Source organism: Didymosphaeria variabile, assembly GCF_027946475.1.
Source record: "Didymosphaeria variabile strain IMI 356815 chromosome Unknown scaffold_5, whole genome shotgun sequence".
NCBI classification, from domain to species: domain Eukaryota; kingdom Fungi; phylum Ascomycota; class Dothideomycetes; order Pleosporales; family Didymosphaeriaceae; genus Didymosphaeria; species Didymosphaeria variabile.
This window is the reverse complement of record NW_026611624.1, coordinates 4,477,807-4,504,727: the sequence shown is the minus strand read 5'-3', so window position 1 is coordinate 4,504,727 and position 26,921 is coordinate 4,477,807. Positions and strand designations below refer to the sequence as shown.

Below are 26,921 nucleotides of genomic sequence, written 5' to 3'. Positions count from 1 at the left end.
GGAAGGAGTGAGTACTATTTTCAACACGGCTAGTGAACTGTATTACATTTCGCCTAATTAGAAGGATTGTACATTGCACCACCAACACCAAGACTAACCGTAAGGCCTTGGCTAGGAGCCTTGCGAATGAGGCCGTGCATATAAAAGACGTGTTCGTCTACTGTTGTATTGGCAGCGACCCAACACCCACCACACACAACAAGTCTTCCTACCACCCAAGAGCAAACCCTATCACCATGCGTCTCTCATTGTTCACTGTTCTCGCTACTATCACGGCTGCACTGGCTCTTCCCACCACTGACATGGTAAGTACCAGCACTACCCACCAGCGCAGTGAATCACAACTAATTCCCATGCAGTCAGCCAAGCGCGAAGCAGATGTCGGTGGGCTGAATGCGCGTCTTGATTACTGCCCCGGGTTCGGGTCGATTTGCGACAATGATGCCGATTGCCAGGACCGAGGGTGTCGCGGCTGCATCTGGGCTCCGGATGTCGACTCCACGCATGACATCTGCTATTGAGAACCATAAAAGAGAGAGAGAGAGAGCATTTTGAATATAGCCAATGAAAATGAATAAATTGTGCCGTTTCTCTCAGTGTGTATGTCCGTGTTTGTGTTTCCCACTTCCTTGGCTCCTGCGCATTTTGCGACTTACATTGAAGCCCTGCGTGTTCGTATGCTTGATCGCGTCTCTGCTATTGATACTTGATTTCATCCACAGCTCTGGTTTTATTTAGCTTTGGTAGACTATCCGCCAGCATCTTGATTGATGCGTCCATCATCTGTGCATAACAGAGCTTTTTGTTCGTGAGCCCCATCACGAGCGTCGGGAGGTGTTCGATCTTGTTGTAGTCAATGGCATCGTCGGTACGTTCAGAACGTAGTATAGAGACGTGCGAACTCGTGGCGAGCAACCGAGACGGCTGTTTGTGTCTTTCAAGAGTCCGCCAGTGTGCCTTTTCAGCGCCCGGATGCGGAGTTATAATGATATCTAGCATAGATGTTTTTGAGTGTACAGAAGCCATCTAACGATAGCCAAAAAAAGACAAATAAGTCAAAACAGGTAGTGTCCCTCTACGTACGTTCAAAAACATCGGAAAATTGAAAAGGAACGAGCGACCTGTGCGAAAAGTCCCAGAATATCTCGACTGGCAGATGTCCAAACTTAGTTGATTGTAGCCCACATGTGATACTCGCCCGCATCTTCCCGAAACCACGCAGTGAGCTTCACGATTGTTTTCCCTTTCAGGGACTTCTTATGATCAGCAAGAAACCACGCGATACCGTTGCCATTAGGGCTGCCTAGCAATGGCCAAAATCCATTATCCTCGCTCTGATCTTCAGGCGTGAATTCCTTTGGAGCTGTGGATTTCCCCAGGGCCTCTTCCAATATCTCAAGTGTATCGTGGTTCTTGATACTGACACGGAAGAAGTACTTGAAGTTGGAAAAGTCGAAATCTTCCTCTTTCATCTCCGAGTTTGGATCCCCTTGGGGTTTGGATAGCATGACGGTGTGCTTCCACATCCACCAAGCAACAGTGCTCATTTGGTAAGGAATAGGCTTTTGGATTACTTCACCTTTGCCATTTTTCTTCTCACCTCGATCGTTGGCGTTGGCGAATAATATACCCTGTTCTGCGCTGATCGTTTCCTGGAAGTCGGCAATAGAGGTTCCCTCTTTAGGGCCAACAGCCCCGAAGGCGTAGTACGACTGGGTGGAAGCGATACCCAACTTTTCGAACAGAGCTTGCTTTGAACGCGCGCGCAATGCAGTCGGGCCGGTCTTACTCACATCGAAATAAGCGTCCAATTCGCACATCTTTGGCTCTACCTTATCTTCAAGTGGCTTATCCTGAAGCATCTTATAGTATTTGACGCCCTTGGGGGCGAACTTCTTCCAAGCTGGTTTGTGCTCAACGCGCTTGCGAAGTGAGCGAATGCGATCGAGATCGGAAACGCGTGCGAGTGATGTCGGTTCTATCACATTGCGGCGAGATAGCTTCTTGAGCATCTGTCTCGGACGAGCGCTGATGATGGCACGTGCAATAAAACCATTGCGCCTACGGAAAAGTGTGCCGATGATGGAAGAACAGTCAAAACCACAGGTTTCGCACTGCTCATTGGCTTCGCATTCTGTTAAAAGACACTCATCATCGTCAGCAGCGCAGCTAGAAGATCCCAGGTCGTTGGAGCATGCGTCACAATTTTGCCCAGTTGGTTCTGGGATAGGAGAGTCTGTAGTTTGAGAAGGATCAGGTGTGGGAGTGAAGGCCATTCCAATGCTGCTGCTCGACAAGCACATGGTTATAGGATTTGGACCCAAATCATTTCGAGTGCTGGTCGACTTACAGCCCCATATAGTGCCTGCAAGTATATCGGTCGAATTGTAGACGTTGCCATTACTGTCAGTCTTTGGCGATTCTGCTGTTGACGTTGGGATGACTTCCGAGGCTGGGGATGTTGTAGGACAGTGTGCTCTATTGTCCAGAAAACTGCGAGACTGTCCATCGTCGCATGTGCAGTAAGATTCGCCTTTGTTGTGATCCTGATAAGGGACGCAGAAATTGTGCTGGGCAGAAGTGGGTGTAGGAGTTCCTCCACTTTCAGTTGTTGATGTCACAGCTCCTGTCACCGAAGGCGAAGCTGTTACCCACGCCGGTACTGAGCCACTATATGAAGGATCGAGCCCCTCGTCGCCCCCGTCGCTGCCATCTGAATCTCCAGGTCCACTCTCTAGAGAGGCCCAGTTCGATGGGGAACAAGATCCTGACTTGGTCGTAGTTGAGGCAATGTTGGTAACGCTGCAGCCAGTACTCGTCTCGCACTTGGTAGCACAAGATGCGGTTCGCTGTCCAGAAGTTGTAGCGCAAGTTACGGCACAAGAGGACGCGGTATAAGTGGTACAGCTCTCAGACGTCTGCGATAATGATGCGCCCTCAGTTCCCGTATTATCTGGGTTCTGCCCCGGCGTTGGTTGGTTTCCGGGACCTATGGTGATTGTAGGCCACGGGACATTGGGAACTGGTGGGGGCACCGGTGGTGGATAGATACCAGGCTTGCTCATGCCCCACAAAACCAAACCACCAAGGTCAAGGCCAGGCGGACAGAAGAAGCATTTTTTTCCTCCATGGACGAAAGGGTATAAGCCCGGAGGATGAGTTCCGTCGCTTGTGTATATTGCTGTATCTTCAGATGTACTTGAATCAATCGACGAAACTGTCAAGATAGCTGGGTCAAACGAGGTGATGATTGGAAGGGATGAATCTTCTGAAGATGTGGGTCCTGGAGGGCTTGTGATTGAAGGTCCTGGCCTGGTAGTGATGGAGGATGACCCGGATAACGCACTGTCTGTGCTAGAGGGTACTAAGGATGACGAAATATGGAGACTCGACGGTAACGAGGGCACCGAACTGTTCGTACTTGACTGGTGTTTGTCACTAGAGGATAGTGAACTGTCGATGCTAGAGGATACCGGGCTTTGGGTGCCAGAGGACAGCAGACTTCGCGTACTAGAGGATACCGAGGTGCTTGAGGAATCAAGCGGTAGGCTTCCATTCTTGCTTGACTGTGTGATAGTGGGTGCATCACTAGGCGGGACAGTTGAAGATGGAAGTGGAACAGCTTCTGAAGAGGTGTTCAACGAATTCCATGCAACTCCTGAAGATCCATCCGTAATGGTGGAATTAAATGATGTTGGTAGGGTACCTGCAGTGCTCCTGTCCCCTGGAATAGAAACAATCGATGTTGATGAACTTGACAAATTTGCCGACTGGGCCAATCCCGCGGAGAAGAGACAAGACAGGGCTACCAATGACCCTAAACCCATGATGGACAGGCACTGAGAGTGAGATAAATGAAACGATGTGAAGAGATGACGTCGTGGGACGCATTGATTGTAATGCAACAGTAAGGAGCAGTTAGGAAGTCTCGGTGTACGCTCTATATAGCTATACAACCCCAAGCATGACAAGAGCAGGACTGCCGTCGTAGAGTAATGACGGCCTAGCATATACGCCGACAATCAATCCTACGCTAGTTCAGGTCGTTTCAAGTTGGCTTTGCTGCCTGTGTTGGACGACTTCGCCACTGCATACTACCCACTATTGTAATACCACAGGTATCATGCCTTGCCCAAACGGCCTGATCTTAGGTTGTCTCAAAATCAAATTAAGGAAAAGTAACCATGTGTCTACTAGGCGAAAAGGCCTAGAAGCACGTAACACTCACGGGCACCATGAGAAGTCGGCTGAGACAGTGTGATCCTATCCCAATGACGAAGAGCCGGAGAAAAAAATCTTAGCTTAGTAGCTGTGACGTCCTTGTGATTCAGCTTCCCGAAATCAATCCCAATCGGAGGATCCATTCCCAGTCTTTCTTGCCGGATTTTCTTCGCTGCCAGATTGAACTGAACATAACCGCGATGATGCAATTACGCGATGCTGGAGCCCATGAACGGCACCCCATACTTTTAGGTCCCATTCTCAGAGCTGAAGCGAGACAACAAGGTTCAGAAGAAGATATTTCTGTCTGATTAAGATGCACAGCTCTCTTCACAAATGCAATGGGCCTGCGGAATAAGCACAATCTATGCTCCTTATGAAACTTTGAGCAAGGGTAAGCCAAGGTTTACTGATCAAAAAGCGAGTTTGCTCCGGTTATTTCTGCCGCAAGTTTGCCAACTCCGGGCCTTGCTGTGCCGCACAGGGAGTAAGGGTCGAAAGCTGCCTGAAAAGTAGTGTGTCGACATAGCGTGACGGACTGGTGTGTGCGTACACCCTGCAGGTTGCTAAACACAGTTACGACTGAAAAGAATTCAGTTGCTGTCAGAATGAAGATTCTAGAAAGCTTTGCTCAAGTACACAGATGTTTTACTCGGTAATGTTGCTGTCTTACTGATACATTTGATAGCTCATGGCCCACCATTCCTCCCGGTCTCCATCACGCTATTGACGTCTAGTATATAATCGAATGTCTTGGTGGGGTGAAAACGGCTTACTTTCGTGGGGTCGGTTTAGCAGGCTGGTCTGCTGTGCCGTGATGTGAGATTAAAGTTGCAGGCAGGATTTCGCCTACTATTGGTAGCTGCCTTGGAATGACACGTGACCGTGGGCCGAGTTTATCCGAGCAATCAGCATCACGCCGTCCTGGCGCAAATCCGATGTAAATGAAGTAATGAACAACACCATCATCTCAGCCGGGTAAGCAGAGATGTTCCCTTCGCCTTTATTGACTGAGGCTTAGGTCTCTGGTAGGATCCCCACCGACGTCAGAGTCCGGTTCCCAGCTCACCGGTTTCAGCGGCTGAGCGGCACAGTCAATGTTTTATTGTGACTCGACAGGAGGGCTGGAACCGTATTGTGGCCTAGCATACATATATGCGACTTGAACGCAAAGCCAAATAGCCTACCGGAGGTAGCGTACGATGACGTCTTCAACATTCACAGCATGGGCTTCGGCTCATGCACCTCCTTCTCCAGTTCCTTCTCCACCGCCTGTCGATGAAGCCTTCGCATCTGACGTCGAAACGCACTATTACTTCCACTCCAATGGAACTCGTCTCGGGCATCGCCTTCGCGCTAACGATTTCTCTCTTCCTTCACCCTCATCTTCGCCCGTCCACGACTGGCAACTGTCCCTAACAGCCATATGCCAAGATAACGGCGATGGCCAGCCTTTCCTCCTGCGAGACCTTCCCGCGCACCTGCTACCTTTCTTTGCATACAGAGACGTCGCCGTCTACGTCACAGAAGTAGGTGCAGATCAAACCGCGCTCTTCGATGTCATCTACCGCGAATGGTACCCCACGCGCGACAGGACAGTGTTCAACGATGGCATATTGAAAGACTATGGACCATTTTTTAGCTCGACGATACGGGTCGAATCTGAGGGACCCGCTCCACAGCCACCGACTCTGCTCAAGGACCTCGTCCGCTGGCATGTCGCACTATCGCATCACCTCTCAAGTCTGCTTCCAAGATTCTGCGCTTTGCGGCGCGGTCCGCGGTTGTTGGCGCGCCCTGGGCTGACGCAGGAGCAACTACAGGCCCTGCCCAATCCCTGTGTAGACCTTGTTCGGGTACGCTATGATTATACACCCGTAATGCGGCGCACCTTTACCCAGTGCTTCATCTGGGTTGAGAAGGGGTGGGAGGATAAGGGCGTGAGGCTAGTAGTGCTGGATGAGGATATGCTGCGCAGAATTTCATCTAGTGGGTGCGAGGGGTTGACGCGGGATATGGACTCCGAGGCTCGAGCGAATGAAGCCGCGACTTTGGATGTGGGTAAGAGAGAACAACGTAATAAAGAAGATCCGGAGGATGTGAGAGTCGATATGGAGGCGTCGATGAACCATATCAGCGTCTGGAGAGGCAGCCTGAAAGATGTGATGAGGGCAGTTGTAGTAGGAGATGAAACCAGGAAGAGAGGACTAAGAGAATTCAATGACGTGCTAGAGGAGTGGCTGGGTGATGGTGTGAATGTTGGAAAGTAACGTAAGGTGTTGCCAATATCGATACACGATTTTGTGGTTGGCAACAATTTTCCGAAAACAATGCTACCAAGTACCAATCAACCACCAGTTCCCTCTCAAATTAAACCATCCCTCGCTGTGGCCTATCGACAATCTGAATTTACCCAAGTCGTACCCCTGGCCCCGATCTCGCTGCCTACCCTTGTACAGCCCTACATCACACAACATGGATTCCTCGCTTCGGATCTCCAAATGCAGAACGCCACAATACCAGCGATGCAGTGTAGAAGCGCACGCGAAACGGATGCGGAACTATCGCCGTGCATGCAGTTAATATCGAAATGTTGTTGGGAGCGTGGCTGGGGTAGGCGAGTTGGGCTGGAGTGGCGGTGAGTGCTACACATGCGAGCATGTTGGGTCTGGGAACCGAGCGGAGGAGCTGTTCGTGCCGGTGACTTGGGGCCGGTCGTACCACGCCAACGGCGGTGGGACGGCCTGGTGGAGCTTCGCGTAATGTGTAGAAGTGTATGTTATCTGGCCTATTGCTGAATGAGTACCACGGCAGCCATGTCATGGGCTTGAGCAGCGAGTGGTACTATGGAAAGCAGTAACTAAGGATAGTTCAGGCCTATTTATCTACTAATTGTGAAGAGGCATTCTATCATGTTTCTTCCACAATAGCAGACCTTGACGCCTTTCCGTATAGCCTATCTTCCTTGTCCTCGTCGCGTGGATCAAGACTTGTACGCACGATACGCGCTGTAGACAACAGTTACAGCCCCTGTACTCAATGCCACTGCCTGGTCCAGCTCAGTAATAGAGAATCCCGTAGGGGGGATCGTGTAGATATCTCCCAAGCTACGTTGTGAGTTGTGGCTCCATGTTGCTGCTAATGTGAATGAAGGAAAGAGCCAGAACGCGAATTGCATGACATGATATTGCCATATGACCTCGTTTTGTCCCCTGAAACTCGCGTAAAAGTTGCTGAACACCCTGGAAGCCACAATCGTCGTGTAAAGTACGAACCTGAGCAACATCTTGTCGCCTTGTGTCAGAGGCTTTTCATTCTGATAAGTGTAAAAGAAGATTTCGAAACAAATGATGCCTACAAAACCGCTGCATATTTGTCGTTTCGTGCTCCTGTTGTTGGCTGCAATGCTGAAGAGGCCGAAACCGAAGGCAACAAACCACGCTAGAAAGGACTGCCTGGCAGGTAGGCTGGCATTATCGAAGGATTCGTCTCCCATGGTGTGAATATTAATGATGGTATGGATGCATGCAATACAAGGTAGCAGCATAGCTGTAAGGAAGTCGAATCCAATCGTGTCCCGTAGCCTGCCGCTTTCGTCAAATGTCCACGAGATAACGGTGGACAATATAGTGAATATCCAAGCGAAGAATGCACCAGGGCCGTATATCGAGGATACTTGCTCAGCCGCCGCCATATTGTAGCGAAAACCCCCTGTTTTTGATATAAGGCAATAGTTCGCGGAGACCGAAATTATGGGTATTATGCAGCGGCAAATGCTGCGATGAGCCAGATCTCGTAGTCGTAGACCGGGAAATTTGTAAGATATGAATATTGAAACGGGGCGTTGGGAGCGAAAGCCAACAAACGTGGACGTTTCGATGTTTTGGGTGCTGAAGGTGGGCTGAGCCCGCCATTGTGGCGAAGCATGTTGTGTAACCACCCGGCCCATATAGGTGCTCTCCGCATAGACATGGTACACCGTCCAGGGACATAAACTATCTTTTTTACTATTGGAGATGATCCCGTAAACAGCTCGAGCATCGAAGGTCAAGTCCGTGTTTCTAGCTCAACATTCACGGTATTGACGGATAAGGGATTCCAAATTTGCATGAGGGGTTAGCTGCTGTGCTCGAGGACGTGGGGAATTTGATAATACATTTGTTGCGTGTACATGCACACCCCGCCGTCGGTGTACGAGAGGTCTATGAATGACATGATGGAACAAAAATACTACTGGCAAAGTCCTTGGACATGTAGAAACCATTCTGGGTGAACAATTTTCGCACATCGCAACCAACGTTGCGGGGCTGGTCTTGAAGTAATCAACGTCAAATATCATAGCCGAGTCGAATACGGTATTGAAGCTGATACCTGCCAAGAAGGCATAAAAGCACGAATGATGTTCGTGGGGAAGGCGTGATGACGGTTCAGGTTCAAACAATCACCAAAACACGGAAATGAGAGTTTAGGAAGCGAAAAGGTAATGCTGAGATTGCTTGACCATGATTTGGAATTATTCATGCGAGCTGAAAAAAATCGGGAACAAGCGAAGAAAAACAGGAAAGAGTGACTGCTGGAATGGAAGAGTAGAGTTGGGCTCGAGTGGGACAAAACGAATGACTGATGAGGCTGATGAGGATAGAGGTCAAATTTTCGAAGGCGCGCAAGAGCCTGACTTATAGCTCGGGCCCCGGCCAAGCATGAAGTTAGATTAGACATGAGCAATTCGATCCCGTTTCGCCGGTTGAGCTTCAAGAGAAGAACACGGAGTAAGACATCGCGAAGCCGTGAGTCAACACTTCATAAACATCAGAGTATACTTAGAAGAAGAGTATTTTGTGAGTCAGAGGTGACCTCACTGCTTGGCAAGGCAGCGAGAAGAGACCCTGTCAGCGGAGGGGTGTGGGGGCTGTTGGTGTTTATGTCAGCAACGATATATGCCTTGTTCTACACTAGCTCTTCCATGCAACCTACACCCCGCTTTGCAACCCTCGAAAGTAACTCGCGTCCATCATCGCGATTGCGCCCGCCCCAAGGATTCAGCAGGCACAGCCAAGCTAAGGCAGTACAGAGAAACACCTACATCTGTCCCCCTGCTCCAGGGCCATATTCTAGTCCTATAGCAAGAAGAGTAATAGAGATCCAGCAGCATCCAGGAACCGGTCCATGGCTAGGACCAAACAGACAGCCCGACGAAGCGTAGGCCCACTAAATCCCCGGAGACAAATAGCAGATAGTTCAGGACTCCATTGGACCTATCCGAGTGTTTGGTCGGAGCCCCGCTACAAACGCCTGGACCTAGAAGCAGAGGAAGCCAGCCAGCCTGAACCGCTGTCCAGGGCACGACTGGAGCTTTCAGAACCTCCAGAGTCGCCCACGGTCCCTCTACAAGCACGGGCTGAGTTGGTAGCAAGGACCAAAGAAACCCTAGGCGAAGTTACAGACGATGACCAAAGACGCACACAGCTAGTCACTAATCCTTACAACAGCGTGACGCTACCTCCCTATAAACAGCAAGATTTGGAAGGAGAGGAGTCGAGCCAACCCAGGGCATCCCCCGAGACGCAACGTCGTCTCTCAGAGTCCTCAGCATCCCTAACTGCTCTAAATATACGTGACTCTGAATCCACTCAGGACGTTGTCGATATGAGAATTTGTGGACGAGAGGTTTGGCTGCTAAGGGAGCGCGAGAGGCGCCTTGAAGCCGAGAAAGAGCAAGTCAAAGTTTTCAAGAAAACCCAACCTACGCCTCCTCGAACGCGAGGCCGTCGTTTGTCTGACGTTTCGAGCCCGCATGTAACCCGACAGCGAGCCCGCCTCTATCGCGAGTCGGCCACGGCCCTGTCGCGCCGCGTCGCCTACGCACAAGAATCCTGTATGCTCTTAAGCAGACTGCCCCTGGAGCTTCGAGAAGAGATCTTTGGTTTAGTTCTTGGCACCGATTCAACCCTGCACCTAATCAGCCGCGTCCAGCGCGTCGGCCATAAAAGATGTCCCGAGGAGCCATGGCATCCCCATCCCTGGGACTGTCAATGCTGCACAACCATTAGAAACGCCACATACCTCACCCCGGAAACTCTACGAAACGACACCAAGGTGTCTCGCATCGAGCTAGCGTTGCTGCAAACGTGCAGACGCGCGTATCAAGAAGGCATCCGTCTCCTGTACTCGCGCCCCATATTCGATTTCTCCCATCCAGAGACGTTGAACTGGTTTGCGCGCAGCATTCCACCGCAGCGATTATCCGCCGTTACCAAGTTGAGTATCTCATTGCGCGAGGCAGAGAGAGATTGGCAGACGCCATGGACCCAAAAAGTTCCCTTCCGTGTCAGAGAGCCCAGTTGCAGACGCGCACGTAATGACGGCGATCTTCTTCGCTACTGGGATCCCGCATGGCGTACTATTCTGTGCGATATGATCGCGTTGAAACATCTCGTCGTCACGTTCATCGGGGAGAAGTACGATGATCACGAGTATGCGAAGCCGGTGCTGAAGCCTTTGCTTGAGCTGCGGGGGTTGATCACGTTCAAGCTTCAGCTGCAGGGAGGTAGTCGTGTGGGGGACGAAGCTGCGAGACTGGAGAGCTTGATAGAGAGGTCTAGGACACTAAAGATGGTTCTGGAGAGCGCGACAAGGGAGGGCAATGGAAGGAGGAGGAAGGCGGAAGAGCTCGATTGGGGACCTCCACCTCCTGCTCCTGCCAGAAAGAAGCGTCGTAAAGCGAGTAACTTGTACAGGTACTAAGTGGACTAATTCACCCGTTTGGACTGGAGTTCGGCACGAGCGAAGACGATGCACATACTAATTAGACCACGTCAAGGTCGGTAGGTTCAATTGGTAACGATAGTAGGGATGGCACGAAAGTTCACAAAGGGTATGAACAGTCTTAAGCCTTCATGGGATAATGGCCTGGTAATACTAGATTACTAAACGAAGCCGGTGGCAACAAGGGTGTCTTGAATCTGCTTTTCACGATAACGTCGAATGGCACCCAGAAATGGCGTAGATTCTGGGGCCCGTAGAACTTCATCTGCTCTTGATTCGATTCTGTACAGCTCATCCTTCCACATTGTCGTCTCTGCTGCATCTAGGTATCCTTTCTCAATATGCTCATCACATTGGTACTTCCATATCTCATATTTCTCCCACTCGGATAGTTTGTGTGACTTGCAAGCCTCGTACGCGCTGCAAACCACTGTCATGATCCCTGTTGCGAGAGCTACAGCCTGATCGAGTTCCGCTAGTGAGTACTTTGCGGAAGGTACGCATACCGAAAGGTTGGGAGTTTCTTCGTGCGTCGAAGTTGTCTTGCCGTTTGCTACCAGCGTTCCTATCAATAGACCAGTGGCGGTGATGAATAAGAGCCACTCAAAAGATGAAGCAGATCTACTCCGTGCCGGAGGACCAAAGCATTCGCTTACAACCATCAATCCAACAATGAATACCTGCAACAGGAGGAATGTAGCGAGAAGAGTGACGATCAGTAGATCGTCAACGTGTGAGTTCTCAAGCTTCGAGGTGGCCGCCGAAAGCAGACCCGCAAGACCGGCGACAACTCCGCAACAGCTTTTCCGTCTCCAACCGCTAGATGTCAGCGAGATGAAGAGAAGTCCTGGAGCAAAAGCCGAAAACCACAGTAAGATGCAGCGTGCCGCGCGTACGGTTTCTGCGTTTGGTAATGTTGCTGCAGCATTTCCCCGCCCCTTGTCTAGTTCGATGACAATTTGAACAAAAGCGATACAGGGCATCATCAACGCTGCAACAAAATCGTTTCCGATGGTATCTTGTCCTTTGACATGCCGGTTAAGGGTCCACGAGATTACGACTGAGAATATAGTGCAAAGCCAACAAAGGAAGGCGCCGTAACCGTACAGAGACGAAACCGCCGAAGTAGTATCCATGTTGCGCTTTCAGGAGTGAGTCTATTGGAGGCGAAGTTGACAGAGTCTGACAGTATCTGTGGCTGTCTATCGGTGGCGACTATGGTACGGCTAGCGTGAGTCGATAGCAAGGTTCTGTGAATGAGGAACGACGGAAATTGAGGGATCGTGTGCCGCATGATGTTGAAAACACCCAAGTGCGTGCTCGTATATACCCGCTCACCAGGCAGCGAAATTGCGATCCAGGATGCAGTTGCATCGCCACTTCTCCTGATAATTTGTTTTGCGCTCAGCCTCACTGCTTCGATTCCGTAGTGGGCGAAAAGGTCCACCCTTTAGGGAACTTCCTTTTCGAAGGTGCCTCACGTTTGTACGGCTACCCCCTACAGGAGCCGTTTGGAGGTATGAGGTGACAGCTGCCCCGTCCTGTCCAATGCTTTTACGAGTCTGTGATTAGACAGATGGCATTGTGTACACGTAACTTAAACGCTGATCTGCGCAGGGGCCATCTAGCAGATGCCTAATTGGATAATGGCTCTGACCTTAGCAAAACACTAAGCCAGATAACCTCTTACGCGCCACCAAAAATAAAGTACACTTATAAAATAGCCAAAGATTTCCCACCTTATAGAAATCCTTATATAAAGTTAATTTTTAAGATATTTTAATTAGTTTTTAATTAATAAGTAATTAAAGCTTTTAATTATATAGAGATCTATATATAGGCTTATTTTCTAGTATTAAGAAGAGTTTTTAAAGCTTAATAACCTATTATTACTCTACCTATTTTAATATAATTACGGAGCCTTTAAGGTATACTATTAACTTACTTATTTATAAATTTTTATAAAATACTAGCCTATCTTTTAATTACTATATTATAGGTTTTAAACTTATTCTAATAAGAAAAGCACTTAAAGTATTACTTAGGTAGTTACTAGTAGTTTTTAATAGAGGCTAGATCTAGGCTATAAGTATAGTTAAAATAGCTTTTTAAGCTATTCTTCTACTTCTATTTCTATATAATATTACCTAGTTTCTTACCTATTTTATACCTACTATTATTATCTTCTTCTAGTATAAAGTTATTCCTATATTAAATCTATAGCTTAATAATTAGCTTAAGAATTATTAGGATCCAGACCTAAGCGAGGGTTAGGACCTTATTTTATATTATAATAATACTTACCATTAGCTTACCTAGGTAGAGTATACGTTTCGACTATACCACTAGGCGCTAAAAGATATTACGTAACCAATAGTTAATAAGCAATAGTTAACTATTAGACACGTAACTAGGTAGTTAATAAGTAATAGTTAATAAGCGGTAGTTAACTATTGCCTAGGCTAAGTATATAGGAGCGTAAGCATAAAGACCTTATACTTATATTTAACCTAAGTTTTAATCTATTATTTAGATTTACTTAGGCCTTCCTTATTAACTTATTATACTTTATAAGATACTTCTATATTAATAAGAACCCCTTCTTCCTTCCCTTAGTAAGTCTTACCTAAGAACTAACCTTAACCTATTTAGGACTAGCTACCCTTTCTAGATTTAATATCTTAAACACCCTTAATATAACTATAAGGACTCCTACTTCTTCTATAGCTTTAGATAATAATACTATTACTCTAATAGGTAACTCTAAGAGTAAAATACATAAACCTAATTTATATTATAGTAATAGAAAGTATACTAATATCTAGCTTCTTTAGTTAGACCTCTACTTCTTCAAACTTAACAAATAACCTAAAGATAAATAAAAGGTTATCTTTATAGCTACTTACATATAAGGTAATACTAGAGAATAGATTTAACCCTATATAACTAAGTATCTAGAAATAGACCATAATAATAAAGATAAGGAATATATAGATAACTATACAGACGTAGTTAATATTATTAAAGACTATACTAATTTTAAGAAATACCTTAAATAGATATTTAGAATTACTAATAAGGTACCTATTATAGTATAAAACATTTAAACTATAATATAATAATAATTAGTAGCTAAGTATATAGTAGAGTTCCGTAAGAACGCTATATAGCTTAACTAGGATAATAAGTTACTAATAATAATATATAAATAAGATCTTAAGAAACCTCTATAAGAAGAACTTCTACGTAGTAAGGGAATTATTAGAACCCTTAATAAATTATATAATAAATTAATTAGGATTAATAGAGAATAGTTTACACTATAATAGGAATTTTAACGTAACCTAAGAAATATTAGTTTTAGACGACTAGTACCTATAGTCTATAGGGTACTACTAAAAGGACCTTAACGCATATTACGAGACTCCTATAGATACTAGCTAATAGAAGATGTCTAGTTTAACTACTTAGGTAAAGGAAAAGGAAAAAGACTAGGCTTTTATAAGCCTAATACGCATATCTTAGATAGGACCTAATACTAAGGGATTAAGACTTATACATATTTTATATATAGTAAACTAGGCCACATTACTAGGAACTATAGATCTAAGAATAAGGTTATTAGGCAGTTAAATGTACTTACCATCCTAATAAAGGAAATTAAGAACAAAGAATAGACTATTATAAATACTATTAATAACCTCACACTTAACGATAAATCTAGATTAGAGTTATTAACTAATTTATAACCTTATAAGGACACAGAAGAAGAATAATCTAAAATAGTAGATAAGGAAGTTAAGCGGACACTAATACCTTACCTATAGTTTAAAGGTAAAGAAGTAATCTTTACTAATAGAGTAAATATATAGGAATACTTAAATAAACCACTAATTTAACTATAAGATAGAGATATATTATTATTACCTATAATAATCTTACTATTATTCTCTATACTACTAGAAGCTTACAATAAACGCTAACTAGAAATTATTATAAAGGAAGATAGATAATAGGCAGATTATAGATATATATAATAGGACCCTAGTAAACACTTCTATAATAAGAACCTAGACTATTTATAAAAGTACTACCTAGACTACTAAAACCCGTGGCACTTAAATATCTAATAGATTAAATATGGACATAACTAGTGCCTAACCTACTATAAAGCTAAGAAGCTATATAGAGGTAAATAACTACTAAACAAATAATAATACTATTAGGAATAGTATAATTACCTAATTAATAAATGCAATAAATATCTATAGGATAAGTAAGAGAGGTTATACTTCCTAAGTATAAATAATATATAAAATATGGCAACTAGTACGCTCTATAATAGGATATGCACTTAAGATAGATAGCAAACTTACTTAAATATTAATTATAGTAGATACTAGGACAATAAGCGTATTTATAGATTTAGTAGGAACCCTAACTAACTAAGAATAGTTATTAACATTTATATAGAAATAAGTATAGCGTAGAAAGGTAAAGCTTCTAAAGAAAAACTATAGTAGAAGAATAACTATAGTAGAAGAAGAAAAGGGTAGGAGTAAAAGGAATAATAAAAAGGGAATATAGACTACCTAGCTCCTAAGAATAGTTCTTTTTTAGACTAGAACCTAGCCCCTAAGGCCTAAGAAACCCTTAAAGACTTATAGATAGGTAAGGAGACGCTATTAGAGAGTTAAATACTATTAATAGTAAGGTATTAATTAAGCTACTAGCTTAGCTTAATAAAACATAGATTAAGGCACTATTAGATTTAGGCGTATTAGAAAACTTTATATCCTAAGAAGTAGCACTATAAGTAGGACTCTAGCTAATACTTAAGGACAAAGCATATCCTATCTATATTATAAATAGAAGTTAAATACTAAATACGCTATATATTACTTACAAAGTCACTACTATACTTTAGATCTATAGATATAGGGAGATAATTATACTTAACATACTAGATAGATCTAGGTATAATATTATATTAGAATTACCCTAGTTAAGAAAGCATAACCTATATATTAATTAGGGTTTAAGAACGCTATCCTTAGAACGCTATAAATATGCATTATAAGCTAAGCCTATATAATAATAGAGATTAATAGTGGATAAGAGTGCTATTAATAATATAGACTTATAATAGAAAGTTAAAAAATAAAAATTACCCTTAGCAGACGCTAGTAGAAACTACTAGGTTATAAAGTATAAGAAGAAGAAAGAAAGCACACCCTTAGAAGTACTAAGAGAGTATAAAGCATAGATATATATATTTATAGAGAAGGAAGAAAAGGTAAACCTACTAGAATATTAACCCTAGAATTATATAATTAACCTAGAAGAAGGGAAGACGCCACCCTTTAGACTACTATATAGTAAAATAGGAGAAGAACTCTAGAAAGAATATAAATTTATTAAGACAAACTTAGTAAAGAGATATATTAGACTATTAAAGTTACTAGTAGTAAGCCCTTTTATATTTATTAAAAAGAAGGATAGATTAAATAGACTATACATTAACTACTAAGTAATTAATAATATAATAATTAAAAACAGATACCTATTACCTAATATTTTAGAGCTTAGAGATAGACTCTTAAGAGTAAAAGTCTTTATAATAATAGACTTAAGAGATAGATACCACCTAATTAGAATAAAGAAAGGTAAAGAATAAAAGATAGTGTTTTAGTTATACTATAAACTCTTTAAGTACCTAGTAATACCTTTTAGACTTACTAACGCACTAGTAACCTTTTAGGCACTTATTAATAATATACTTTATAAATATTTAGATATATTTATTATTATATATATAGATAATATTCTTATCTTTTCTAAGAATAAATCTAACTATACTAAATATATATAGACAGTACTAAAAGCACTAGATAAGGTATACTTAAGGATTAAACTTAAGAAATACTAATTTAACGTTAAATAACTTAAATTCCTTAGATACGTTATTACTATAGAAGGAATTAAGATAGCACTAAGTAAGATAGAGAGTATTAGGAACTAGCCTATACTAAAAACCGCGAAAAATATCTAAGAATTCTTAGGATTCTATAAATTTAATTAATAATTTATTAAAGATTACGCAAAGGTTATAATACTATTAATAAACCTTACTAGAAAGGACACACCTTTTAAATAGATAAATAAGTGTAGAATATTATTCTAACTCCTTAAAATAGTATATATTATAGAACTAGTTCTTATTTATTTTAGGAGCGATAAACCACTATAATTTAAAACTAACGTAAGTAATCTTACACTAGGAGTATACGTAAAATAAGAGTAAAATAGTAAATAGCACCTAATAGCCTACTACTTATACAAATTTAATAACGTAGAAACATAATATAATATATATAATAAAGAACTCTACGCTATTGTTAAAGCCTTAAAACACTAGAGAATATACGCTCTTAGCTATTTAACGCTAGAAATCTATATAGATTATAAAACCTACTTAGGTTTATAATAATAAAAGAACTAATACCTTAATAATAAAGATAGTTACAGACCACTAGATAATATAAGTTTAAAATTATCTATATAGTAGGAAAGAAAAATAGATAAGCAGACGCACTTAATAGATAAAGTAATCTAGTAGAAGAAAAGGTTAAGACCTACTTAGTAATTCTTTATAGAAATAAAAATAGATCTCTTAAACTAATAGTAGAACTTAACTAACTTTTAGTTATAAACTAAGAAGTACTAAAGTAACTACAAACTAAGATTATTAGATAATACTATAATAACCTAATGTATGGACACCTAGGCATTACAAAAACATTAGAATTAATTTAGAGGAACTATACGTTTAGAGGAATTAAGGAAGCTATAATAGTGTATATCTATAAATATATAGACTACTAGAGAAATAAATATAGCACACACCTTAAGTATAGAGAAATATAACTAATTAGAATACTAATAGCACCTTTTAAAGACATCGCTATAGACTTTATTATAGAAATACTAGACTTAATTAACCTAGCTACAAAAACCTCGTATAATAGCATTTTAGTAATTATATATTAATTTATAAGCTACGTCGAATTAATTCTATATCTAAAGAATATAATAGCTAAAGAACTAGCTTATCTCTTTTAAGATAAGTGGGTTAGACACTATAGTATTCTAAAGATAATTATTAGTAATAGAGATAAACTCTTTACATTAAACTTCTAGATAATATTTATAGTACTTATTAGAATAAAATAAAAACTATCCACGGCATATTATCCACAGATAGATAGAAAAATAGAAAGAATAAATTAAACTATAGAAATATATCTATAAATATACTATAATAAATAGAAAAATAATTAGGTTTTACTACTACCTATAGCATAATTGGCATATAATAACAAGGTATTAATAATAATAAAGCAGACACCTTACTATACTATATATAGAAAATATCTAAATCTCTTTAACTAATAACTACCAATAAATATTAACGCAAAAGAAGCCATAGATATAGTAGATAATATAAAAAAAATATATAATAAACTCTAAGAAAACCTTAAGAAAGCTTAATAGCAAAGTATTTTATATATAAACTAGAAACGAAAAATAGCACCTTAGCTAAAGAAGGGGGATAAAGCATATCTACTTATAAAGAATCTTTAAACTTAGAAGAGAAAACATAAAAAACTAGATTATATTAAGGTTAGACTATTTTATATTTCTAAACAAATATTACCAGTAAACTATAGACTAGAATTACTACTAGACGTAAAAATACACCTAGTATTTTATATATTACTATTAGAGCTATTAGACCCTAAGACACTAGTTAAGACAACCTTCTACCACCAGCTAGAGGAAGAAAACGAGTATAAAGTTAAAGTAATTCTAGACTATAATTAGTAATAAGGATAATACCTTATTAAATAGAAAGGATACCCACACAGTAAAAATATATAGAAACCTATTAGCCATCTACAGAACTATTAGTAGAAGATCTAGGGATACTACTAATAAATACGTACTAAGAGCTAGGAATGGGTAGAGCGGCCATACTATTAATAATATCTATTATTAACCATATAGTAGGGGAAAAACTAACCAGGGTATTAGTAAAGGTATAGTCTAAAGAGACCGTATTTATCTCTTTACCCTTCTTAGCTAGCTTGTTTGCTAAGCACAAAACCTTCTTACGTATACGCTCTTCAGCCTATACTAAAACTCTTTTATTTTATAATAACTAAGTAATTATAGTTACTAACTCTTTCTTATCTTCTTTAACTTTCTTCTTATACTCTTTGCAAGTTTTATCTAAAGAGGACTAGAATATATCCACATATAGCTTCCTAAGGTAAATATACTTAGCACACTTTAGACCAGAATTAGGTATAATATAATATAGAGTACTTTCTATAGTATACCTAATATAAGGAGTTTCTACGGTTATATTAGCTCTAAGGATTTTGTTATATAAATAGAGTTAGCGGGAATAGGAGTTAGAAGGCATTATAGCCACCTACTAGATTAATAGATATGGGGCTTACGCTTATATAATAGTAACTATAGGATACGTAATTTAAGGACAAATCTATAGAGGAAGGGGATAATATTAGGATCTAGACCTAAGTAAGGGTTAGAACCTTATTTTATATTATAATAATGCTTACCATTAGCTTACCTAGGTAGAGTACACGTTTTAACTATACTACTAGACGCTAAAAGATATTACGTGACTAATAGTTAATAAGTAATAGTTAACTATCAGACACATAACTAGGTAGTTAATAAGCAATAGTTAATAAGCGGTAGTTAACTATCGCCTAGGCTAAGTATATAGGAGCGTAAGCATAAAAACCTTATACTTATATTTAACCTAAGTTTTAATCTATTATTTAGATTTACTTAGGCCTTCCTTATTAACTTATTACACTTTATAAGATACTTCTATATTAATAAGAACCCCTTCTTCCTTCCCTTAGTAAGTCTTGCCTAAGAACTAACCTTAACCTATTTAGGACTAGCTACCCTTTCTAGATTTAATAAGAATCTAATTTTTATATATACTAAGGCTTATTTTTCTATTATAGTTTATAAGAGGCTAAGAGCCTCCTTAATATTACGATTATAAAGAAAACTAATAGGGTATTAGTAGGAACTAGCGTAAGGAGAGATAATACTAATAGTAATAAGTCTATAAGTAGTCTCTATAGGAAACGCTAATAACTAATATTATATAATAATATCCCACATAAGTTAAGGCTTAGTAGGATAATAAGGTTATATAATAATATCCTATATAATAGTAATGTTCTAGGGATAATAATAGCTTAGTAGGATAATAGTAAGAAATTAGATAATAGTAAGGGTTAGAAAAATTAGTATATAATCTAGAATACTCTCTATTTACTTCCTATTCTTTATAGTTAACTTCTATAGTTAAAATTAAAATATATCTTCTATATAAGATCTATTAGTCTTTTTATATAATTATTACCTTACCTTCTATAAGTAAGGTTAGGATATTCTCTTACCCCCTTATTATTTATCTACTCTCGTCCACTAAATACCCATAAGGCTAGCCTAGGTTAGGTATATAGAAAACCCCTTATAATACCTAAGTACTTAGTTATCTAAATCTTAGAAGCTTAATAGGGGTAACTAAGCTTATATTAAAGTATAAAACCTAAGCTAGAATATAGATAGAAACCTTATTAATCTATAAAAGGTTTTACTCTAGCTATTTTAGCTTACTAAGCACCTAGCCCCTTATATTAGATTAATTACTTCTATATACTATAGGGCGTATAGACTTTACTAGTTACTAAAGACCTTATAGTTAAATAAGAAGTATAGGAGAAGACTTTCTATTAGAAGTTACTAATCTTATATAAAGGAAATATATAATAAAATAGTACCTATAAACCCCTAAGAGTACTATAGAAGAAATAGTTAGAAGAGAAGAGTATAGAATAAAAAATAAAACCTTCTACTAAAGAATACTACCTTAGCGTAAATAATTATATATAAAGAGCTATTAACCTATAAGATATTAAAGGCTAGGGTAATAAAAGAATTCTTATCTAGTTTAGAATTAAACTATAAGAACTTTAAATTAAGGAAAATAATATATAGTAGTTCTTAATATAAGTAGAGAGCCTAGTTAACTACTAAAATAAGCTTAAAATAAGAGTAAAAATAGGTAAAGAGCCCTCTAGACTTCTATAAGTAAGCTCTTAGCCTCCCCTAGTAAAGGAGGCCTAATAAGGCCTAATAGTACTAAGAATAGTAACCTAGGTACTTACTATATAAGATAAAGTAATAAATAGTAGAATAGTATTACTTAAAAACTTTATTCTTTAGCTAGTAAGCTAGAATAGTAGAAGCTATAGAACTTAAATTATAGATCTAGTATACTTTAATAAAAATTAGTATAACTATTAAAGGTTCTACTAAGTTATAGCCTTTAAAATAGATAAAGACTAAAAAATTCTTAGTAAGGTAATAGGGTATATTATAAGCTAACTATCTAAGCGTATAGCTATAGTAGGACTATTATATCTAGAATATAACCTAGATTACTTAGAAACTAAGTTTTAGGCTTATTTAGACTAAAATTTCTATAATAATCTAGTAGAAGAAGTTACTTATAACTAGCTTTTTATAATATAATAAGGAAACTAGAAACTATATAACTTTAACCTAAACTTTAATAATTATATAGTAGAGGCTAAAAAACTAAACTAGAAAATATTAAAAAATATCTACTTCTAAGCTCTCTAAGATAATTATAATAGGGCCTCTAGGACTGTATTACTAGCTATGGCCCTATTAGGGTTCTAGTAAGAGATAAGTAGTATATAGAGTAGTATAGATTATATAAGGTATAAACGTTAATTAATTACTACTATAAGAATATATTACTAAAGACTTAATAGTAATCTTCTATAAGGAAACTAAATATAGAGAACTATATTATAGATTAATAATAAAGGCTTACTCTATAGTAATATTACGGCTGCTACGCCGTAAGGAAATTATGGGACTTACGATAGTAACAGCAGTAACTAATTAGATTATATAGGAGAAGAATACGATTACGGGTTAGATACTAAGCATAATATAGGTATGTAAGGAAGTTACGTAATTAGATCTATAGATCTATAGAATAGAGCTATAGAGTCTAGATCTATAGGATCTATAGATAGAGCCCATAGAGCCATTATTAGATAGTAGTATATAGAGATAATAGATTACTACTAGGTAAGCCTTTATTATTAATCTATAATATAGTTCTCTACATCTAGTTTCCTTATAGAAGATTACTATTAAGTCTTTAGTAATATATTCTTATAGTAGTAATTAATTAACGTTTATACCCTACGTAATCTATATAACCCTATACGCTACTTATCTCTCACTAGAACCCTAATAGGGCTACGGCTAGTGACAGAGTCTTAGAGGCCCTATTATACTTTAATAATTATATCTTAAGAGTCTCTATAGGTACGTATTTAGATTACTAGTATTAATAATAGCTCCTATAGTAAACTAACTAACGTTATTAGACCTAATAGACCTAGTCTAGATAAAGGAATAACTTAACTACCTTAATAAAGAGAATACTAGGGCTAAGGAAGCTTATAAGTAATTAGTTAAGTAAGTAAGAGTTATATTAGAAGGAACAGCAGGAGGAGCTAATAACACTATAAAGGAATAGATCTAGTAGATAGAACTCTAAATAAGGAATAGACCACTAAAACTTATAGATCTAGAGAAGTTTAATAGTACTTAAACTAAACTTAGGGGATTCCTAGCCTTAATATCTCTTTACCTAGACCTAAATTAAGAATATCTTAGGGATAAAGACTAGAAAGTAGCCTATATAGCTACCTACTTTACTAGAAAAGTAATAGACTAGTTTAATAGTTATCTTATAGATTAGAGAACGAGCCAAGTTAATAACTAGAAAATAGAAACTAACCTTATTTTTGTAAGCTATGCTTATTTTAAGGAAAAATTATAGTTAACCTTTAGTAACATTAACGCAGAACGCATAGCTAAACAGAAACTTTTAAAACTCTAATAAACTAAGATAGTGGCAGCTTACGTATTAGCATTTAAGCAGCTAGCTAATAAGGTCTTAGACTATAGAGAAAGGGCCCTAATATAAAGATTCTATAAGGGACTAAAGTTAGATATTAGGTATAAAATAATTAGGATAGAGAAACTAATAACTCTACCTATAATAATTAAATAAGCTATCTAAGTAGATAATGAGTTATTCCTATAAAAATAAGATAATAAGGGAGGAAGCAGACACGGCATAAATAGCTAAAACTATAAAACCTATAATAAAGGGGACCTAATAGTCTTAGATACTAATAAAGAAAAGGGATTAAGTTAGGATATAATAAAAGAGAAGTAACGTAAAGAAGATGCCTATTTTAGCTATAGTAAGAAAGGTTACATAGCTAGAAACTACCTAAGTAAAAGCTAGGATAAGTCTATAAAAAGTACTAAGGAGGAACTAAGAAAATAAGAAACCTTAAGGGACACTAAGGAGAAACTAGCTAGTAGTAAGGAATATAAGGCTACCTACTAGGCTAAATACTCCTAGGATACGTGTATATCGCATATAAAGATAAAGAAAGATATAGGATACTAGCTAATAGGTAAAAAGTTAGTAGTAACCTAAGAAGGATAAATAACTCTATAGCTTAAGGAATAAAATGCCTAAGTCCTAGGATTCTTTAATATAAGCAACTTAAATAGTAAGTTAGAGGATAAGAAATAGGAGAGTAGTTTAGATAAATTAGTTAATACCCTATCCTAGTTAACCCTCTAAGGGGAGGAACCCTTCTCCTTATTACCTATATAAGAAGCACCTATATCTCCTAAAAGGAACGTCCGTATTAGAGGAATAGAGTACTTCTAGCTAGAAGAACTAGCCCTTAAAGTAGCTAAGATAATTAGGTTAGCTAATTTTAGATAATAAATTAAGGGAATATACTTTTACCACAAAGACTTATATAGAGAAATAATCTACAAAGTTTATAAGAACTAGAAAATCTAGTTCCTAAGAAATACCAAGTTTACCAGCTTTAATAAGTAGGTTAAAAGAAATATAATTTTAGCGGTAGAGATGCCAGACAGTTAAACCTAGGCTTAAATAGCTAATAAAATTAGATAGGTAGACGAAGCACATACACCCTAAATTATAATAAAATACTAGATTCTAATTAAAGAAGAACGTTTAGAGGATAAAATTAAACCTATAGAGGGAGATAACCCCTAAACGCTAACTAAATATCTAGCGCATTATAAACTCTTATAGATATTATATATAGTAGATAACTATCTAATACACCTAGTGCTAAAGAAGAAACACTACGTCTTCCTAATCTAAATAATAGATAACCTATATAATAATCTTATCTAAAGGGACAAAGTATATAGATAGTATCTAGAAAAGAAGGTTAGTAGATATCTAGTACTAGCTCTAGGACCCCTCCTACTATATAAGTATATTAAAGGACGACTATAGTATAAATACCTAGAAAATAAGTGCCTAAAACACGTGGTAACAAAAATCTAGATAAAGCATTAGCTAAAGGGCAAGAAAGCCCTTAGGGGGATACTTAGGCCATATATAATACTTAATAGAGAATACTAAGGGAAACCTATCTAAGCCATAATTAATAGTAGAGCTACCTAGAACTTTATATTAAAGGACTTTATAGAAGAAGAAAGGCTCTACTATATAAATAAAAGGGAATAATAGACCCTATATAATATTAAGGGGCTGCTATTCTAGGAGTAAATTAATATAGAAACTACGCCAGGAACCTTCCTATTAGACAAACTAGTAATTAATAATTTTACTATAAATTTAGCTAAAATAGATAACTAATAGGATGTAATCCTTAGAATACTATAGCTAAGGTAAGTTAATCTAATTATCTATTAGGGAACTAAAGGAATTAAGTACCCCTATTAGCTAGCCACTAGTAAAGAATAAATTCTAGGTATCCTAGAATAATACTAGGAGTTCGTAGACATCTTTAATAAACTAGAAGGTTACTTACTAGAATATGTAGACTAGGATTATAAAATTAAGCTAGAAGAAGGGGAATAACCTATATAGGGACTAGTTTATAAGACTATAGAAAAGGAATTTAAGGTTACTAAATAGTATATTAAAAATAACCTTAAATAAGGATATATTTAACCTTCTAAATCTTCTATAGCTTATAGAGTTACGTTTGCAGAAAAGAAAGATAACCCTAAACTATAGTTTTGCATAGATTTTAGGAAAACTAATACTATAACTAAGAAAGATTAATACCCATTACCACTAATCTTAGACCTATAAGATTAGTTATAAGATATAAAAATCTTTATACGCTTAGATATTAAAAATGCATACTACTAAATTAGGATAAAGAAAGGTAAGGAGTAGAAGATAGCCTTCTAAACTAAGCTAGGACTCTTTAAATATAAGGTTATGCCCTTTAGGCTTACTAACGCCCTAGTAGTATTCTAATAATAAATTAATACTATCTTAAGAGGGTGCCTAGGAGAATACATAATAGTATACCTAGATAATATACTAATCTATTTAATAAATAAATAATAACATAAAGGGCACGTTAAGGAAGTGTTTAAATAAATAAGTAAGGCTAAGCTCTACCTTAAGCTTAAGAAATATAAGTTCTACGTAAACTAAACTATTTTCCTAGGGTTTGTAGTTAAACTAGAGAAACTTAAAATTAAATAAACTAAACTATAGGAGGTCTCTAAGTAGGGAACCCCTAAATATATTAAAGATATTTAGTCCTTCCTAGGATTTTATAATTATTGCAGGAAGTTTATCCTAGGGTAGACTAGAATTATAGAACTACTTATAAGGTTAACTAAGAAGGAAGTCCCTTTTAAGTAGATAGATAAGTGCTAATAAGTAATAAATTAGCTAAAAGAAGAATTTATAAAGGAACCTATTCTATAGATCTTTAACCTACGCTACCTAGTAATACTTAAAACTAACGCATTAAATTTTACTATAGGAGTATACTTACTCTAATAAGATCTAAAAATAGATAAAAAACACCTATATAGCTATTATTCCTAAAAAATAAAGGCTGTAGAACTTAACTATAATATCTATAATAAGGAAATATTAGCAATAGTTAAAGCCTTTAAGGAATAGAGAATATATCTCTAAGGAGCTAAATATTAGACACCTATATTCTTAGATTATAAAAACCTAATAGGATTTATAACTAATAAAGCCCTTACCCCTAGATAAGTAAGATGGGCACAGACCTTATTAATATATAACTTTAAGATTATATATACTAGAGGAATAGAAAACCTTAGAGCTAATACTCTAAGTAGATAACTAGACCTCTAAGAAAAGGTAGAAGTGTTAGGGGCCTTACTTAAGTTTAATACTAATAGTACTATCGTGTATAACGTACCTAAGCTTATAGTAATAGTAGAAACATAAGCTAGTGTATGGCTTAATTAGATCTAGAAGAAAACTATAATTAATAAGGAAAGTATAAGCCACTTACTAATAGGAATAAAGTATAAAGACGATGTATATAAGGTCTTTAATAGGATCTTTATTCTAGTAAAAATCTAGAGAGAATTTATATAATAATTCTATAAGGCGCTAGCACATGGCTATTAAGGGATTAAATAAATACTAGAGTAACTAATAAGGGACTACTACTTCCCTTAAGCCTAGTAGATAGTCATAGAAGTCCTTAGGGATTACGTAGACTACTATAGGAATAAACTAAATAGGTATGCACTATATAGGAAATTATAACCTATAGAAGTACTAAATAGACTATAGGGAGTTATTATAATAGACTTTATAATAGGACTACTAAAGTCTAAGGACCTAGATAACAAAGTTAAATATAATAGAGTAATAGTTATTATTAATA

At 38.1% G+C, this 26,921-nt stretch overlaps 3 protein-coding genes across 3 annotated transcripts; 2 read left to right on the top strand and 1 right to left on the bottom strand.

Moving 5' to 3' along the window:
- Positions 1–1,166: 1,166 nt before the first annotated feature.
- N0V89_007915 (uncharacterized protein) lies at positions 1,167–2,276 on the bottom strand (the record flags this gene model as incomplete). Its single annotated transcript, XM_056216675.1, has 1 exon — positions 1,167–2,276. The coding sequence occupies one exon, from the start codon at positions 2,274–2,276 to the stop codon at positions 1,167–1,169; it is 1,110 nt and encodes a 369-aa protein (XP_056070922.1).
- An 879-nt stretch (positions 2,277–3,155) lies between these two features.
- On the top strand, positions 3,156–3,843 carry N0V89_007914 (uncharacterized protein; the record flags this gene model as incomplete). Its single annotated transcript, XM_056216674.1, has 2 exons — positions 3,156–3,159; positions 3,194–3,843. The coding sequence occupies 2 exons, from the start codon at positions 3,156–3,158 to the stop codon at positions 3,841–3,843; spliced, it is 654 nt and encodes a 217-aa protein (XP_056070921.1).
- A 1,580-nt stretch (positions 3,844–5,423) lies between these two features.
- On the top strand, positions 5,424–6,491 carry N0V89_007913 (uncharacterized protein; the record flags this gene model as incomplete). Its single annotated transcript, XM_056216673.1, has 1 exon — positions 5,424–6,491. One exon carries the CDS (start codon positions 5,424–5,426, stop codon positions 6,489–6,491), a length of 1,068 nt encoding a protein of 355 aa, XP_056070920.1.
- Between the last annotated feature and the right edge of the window lie 20,430 nt (positions 6,492–26,921).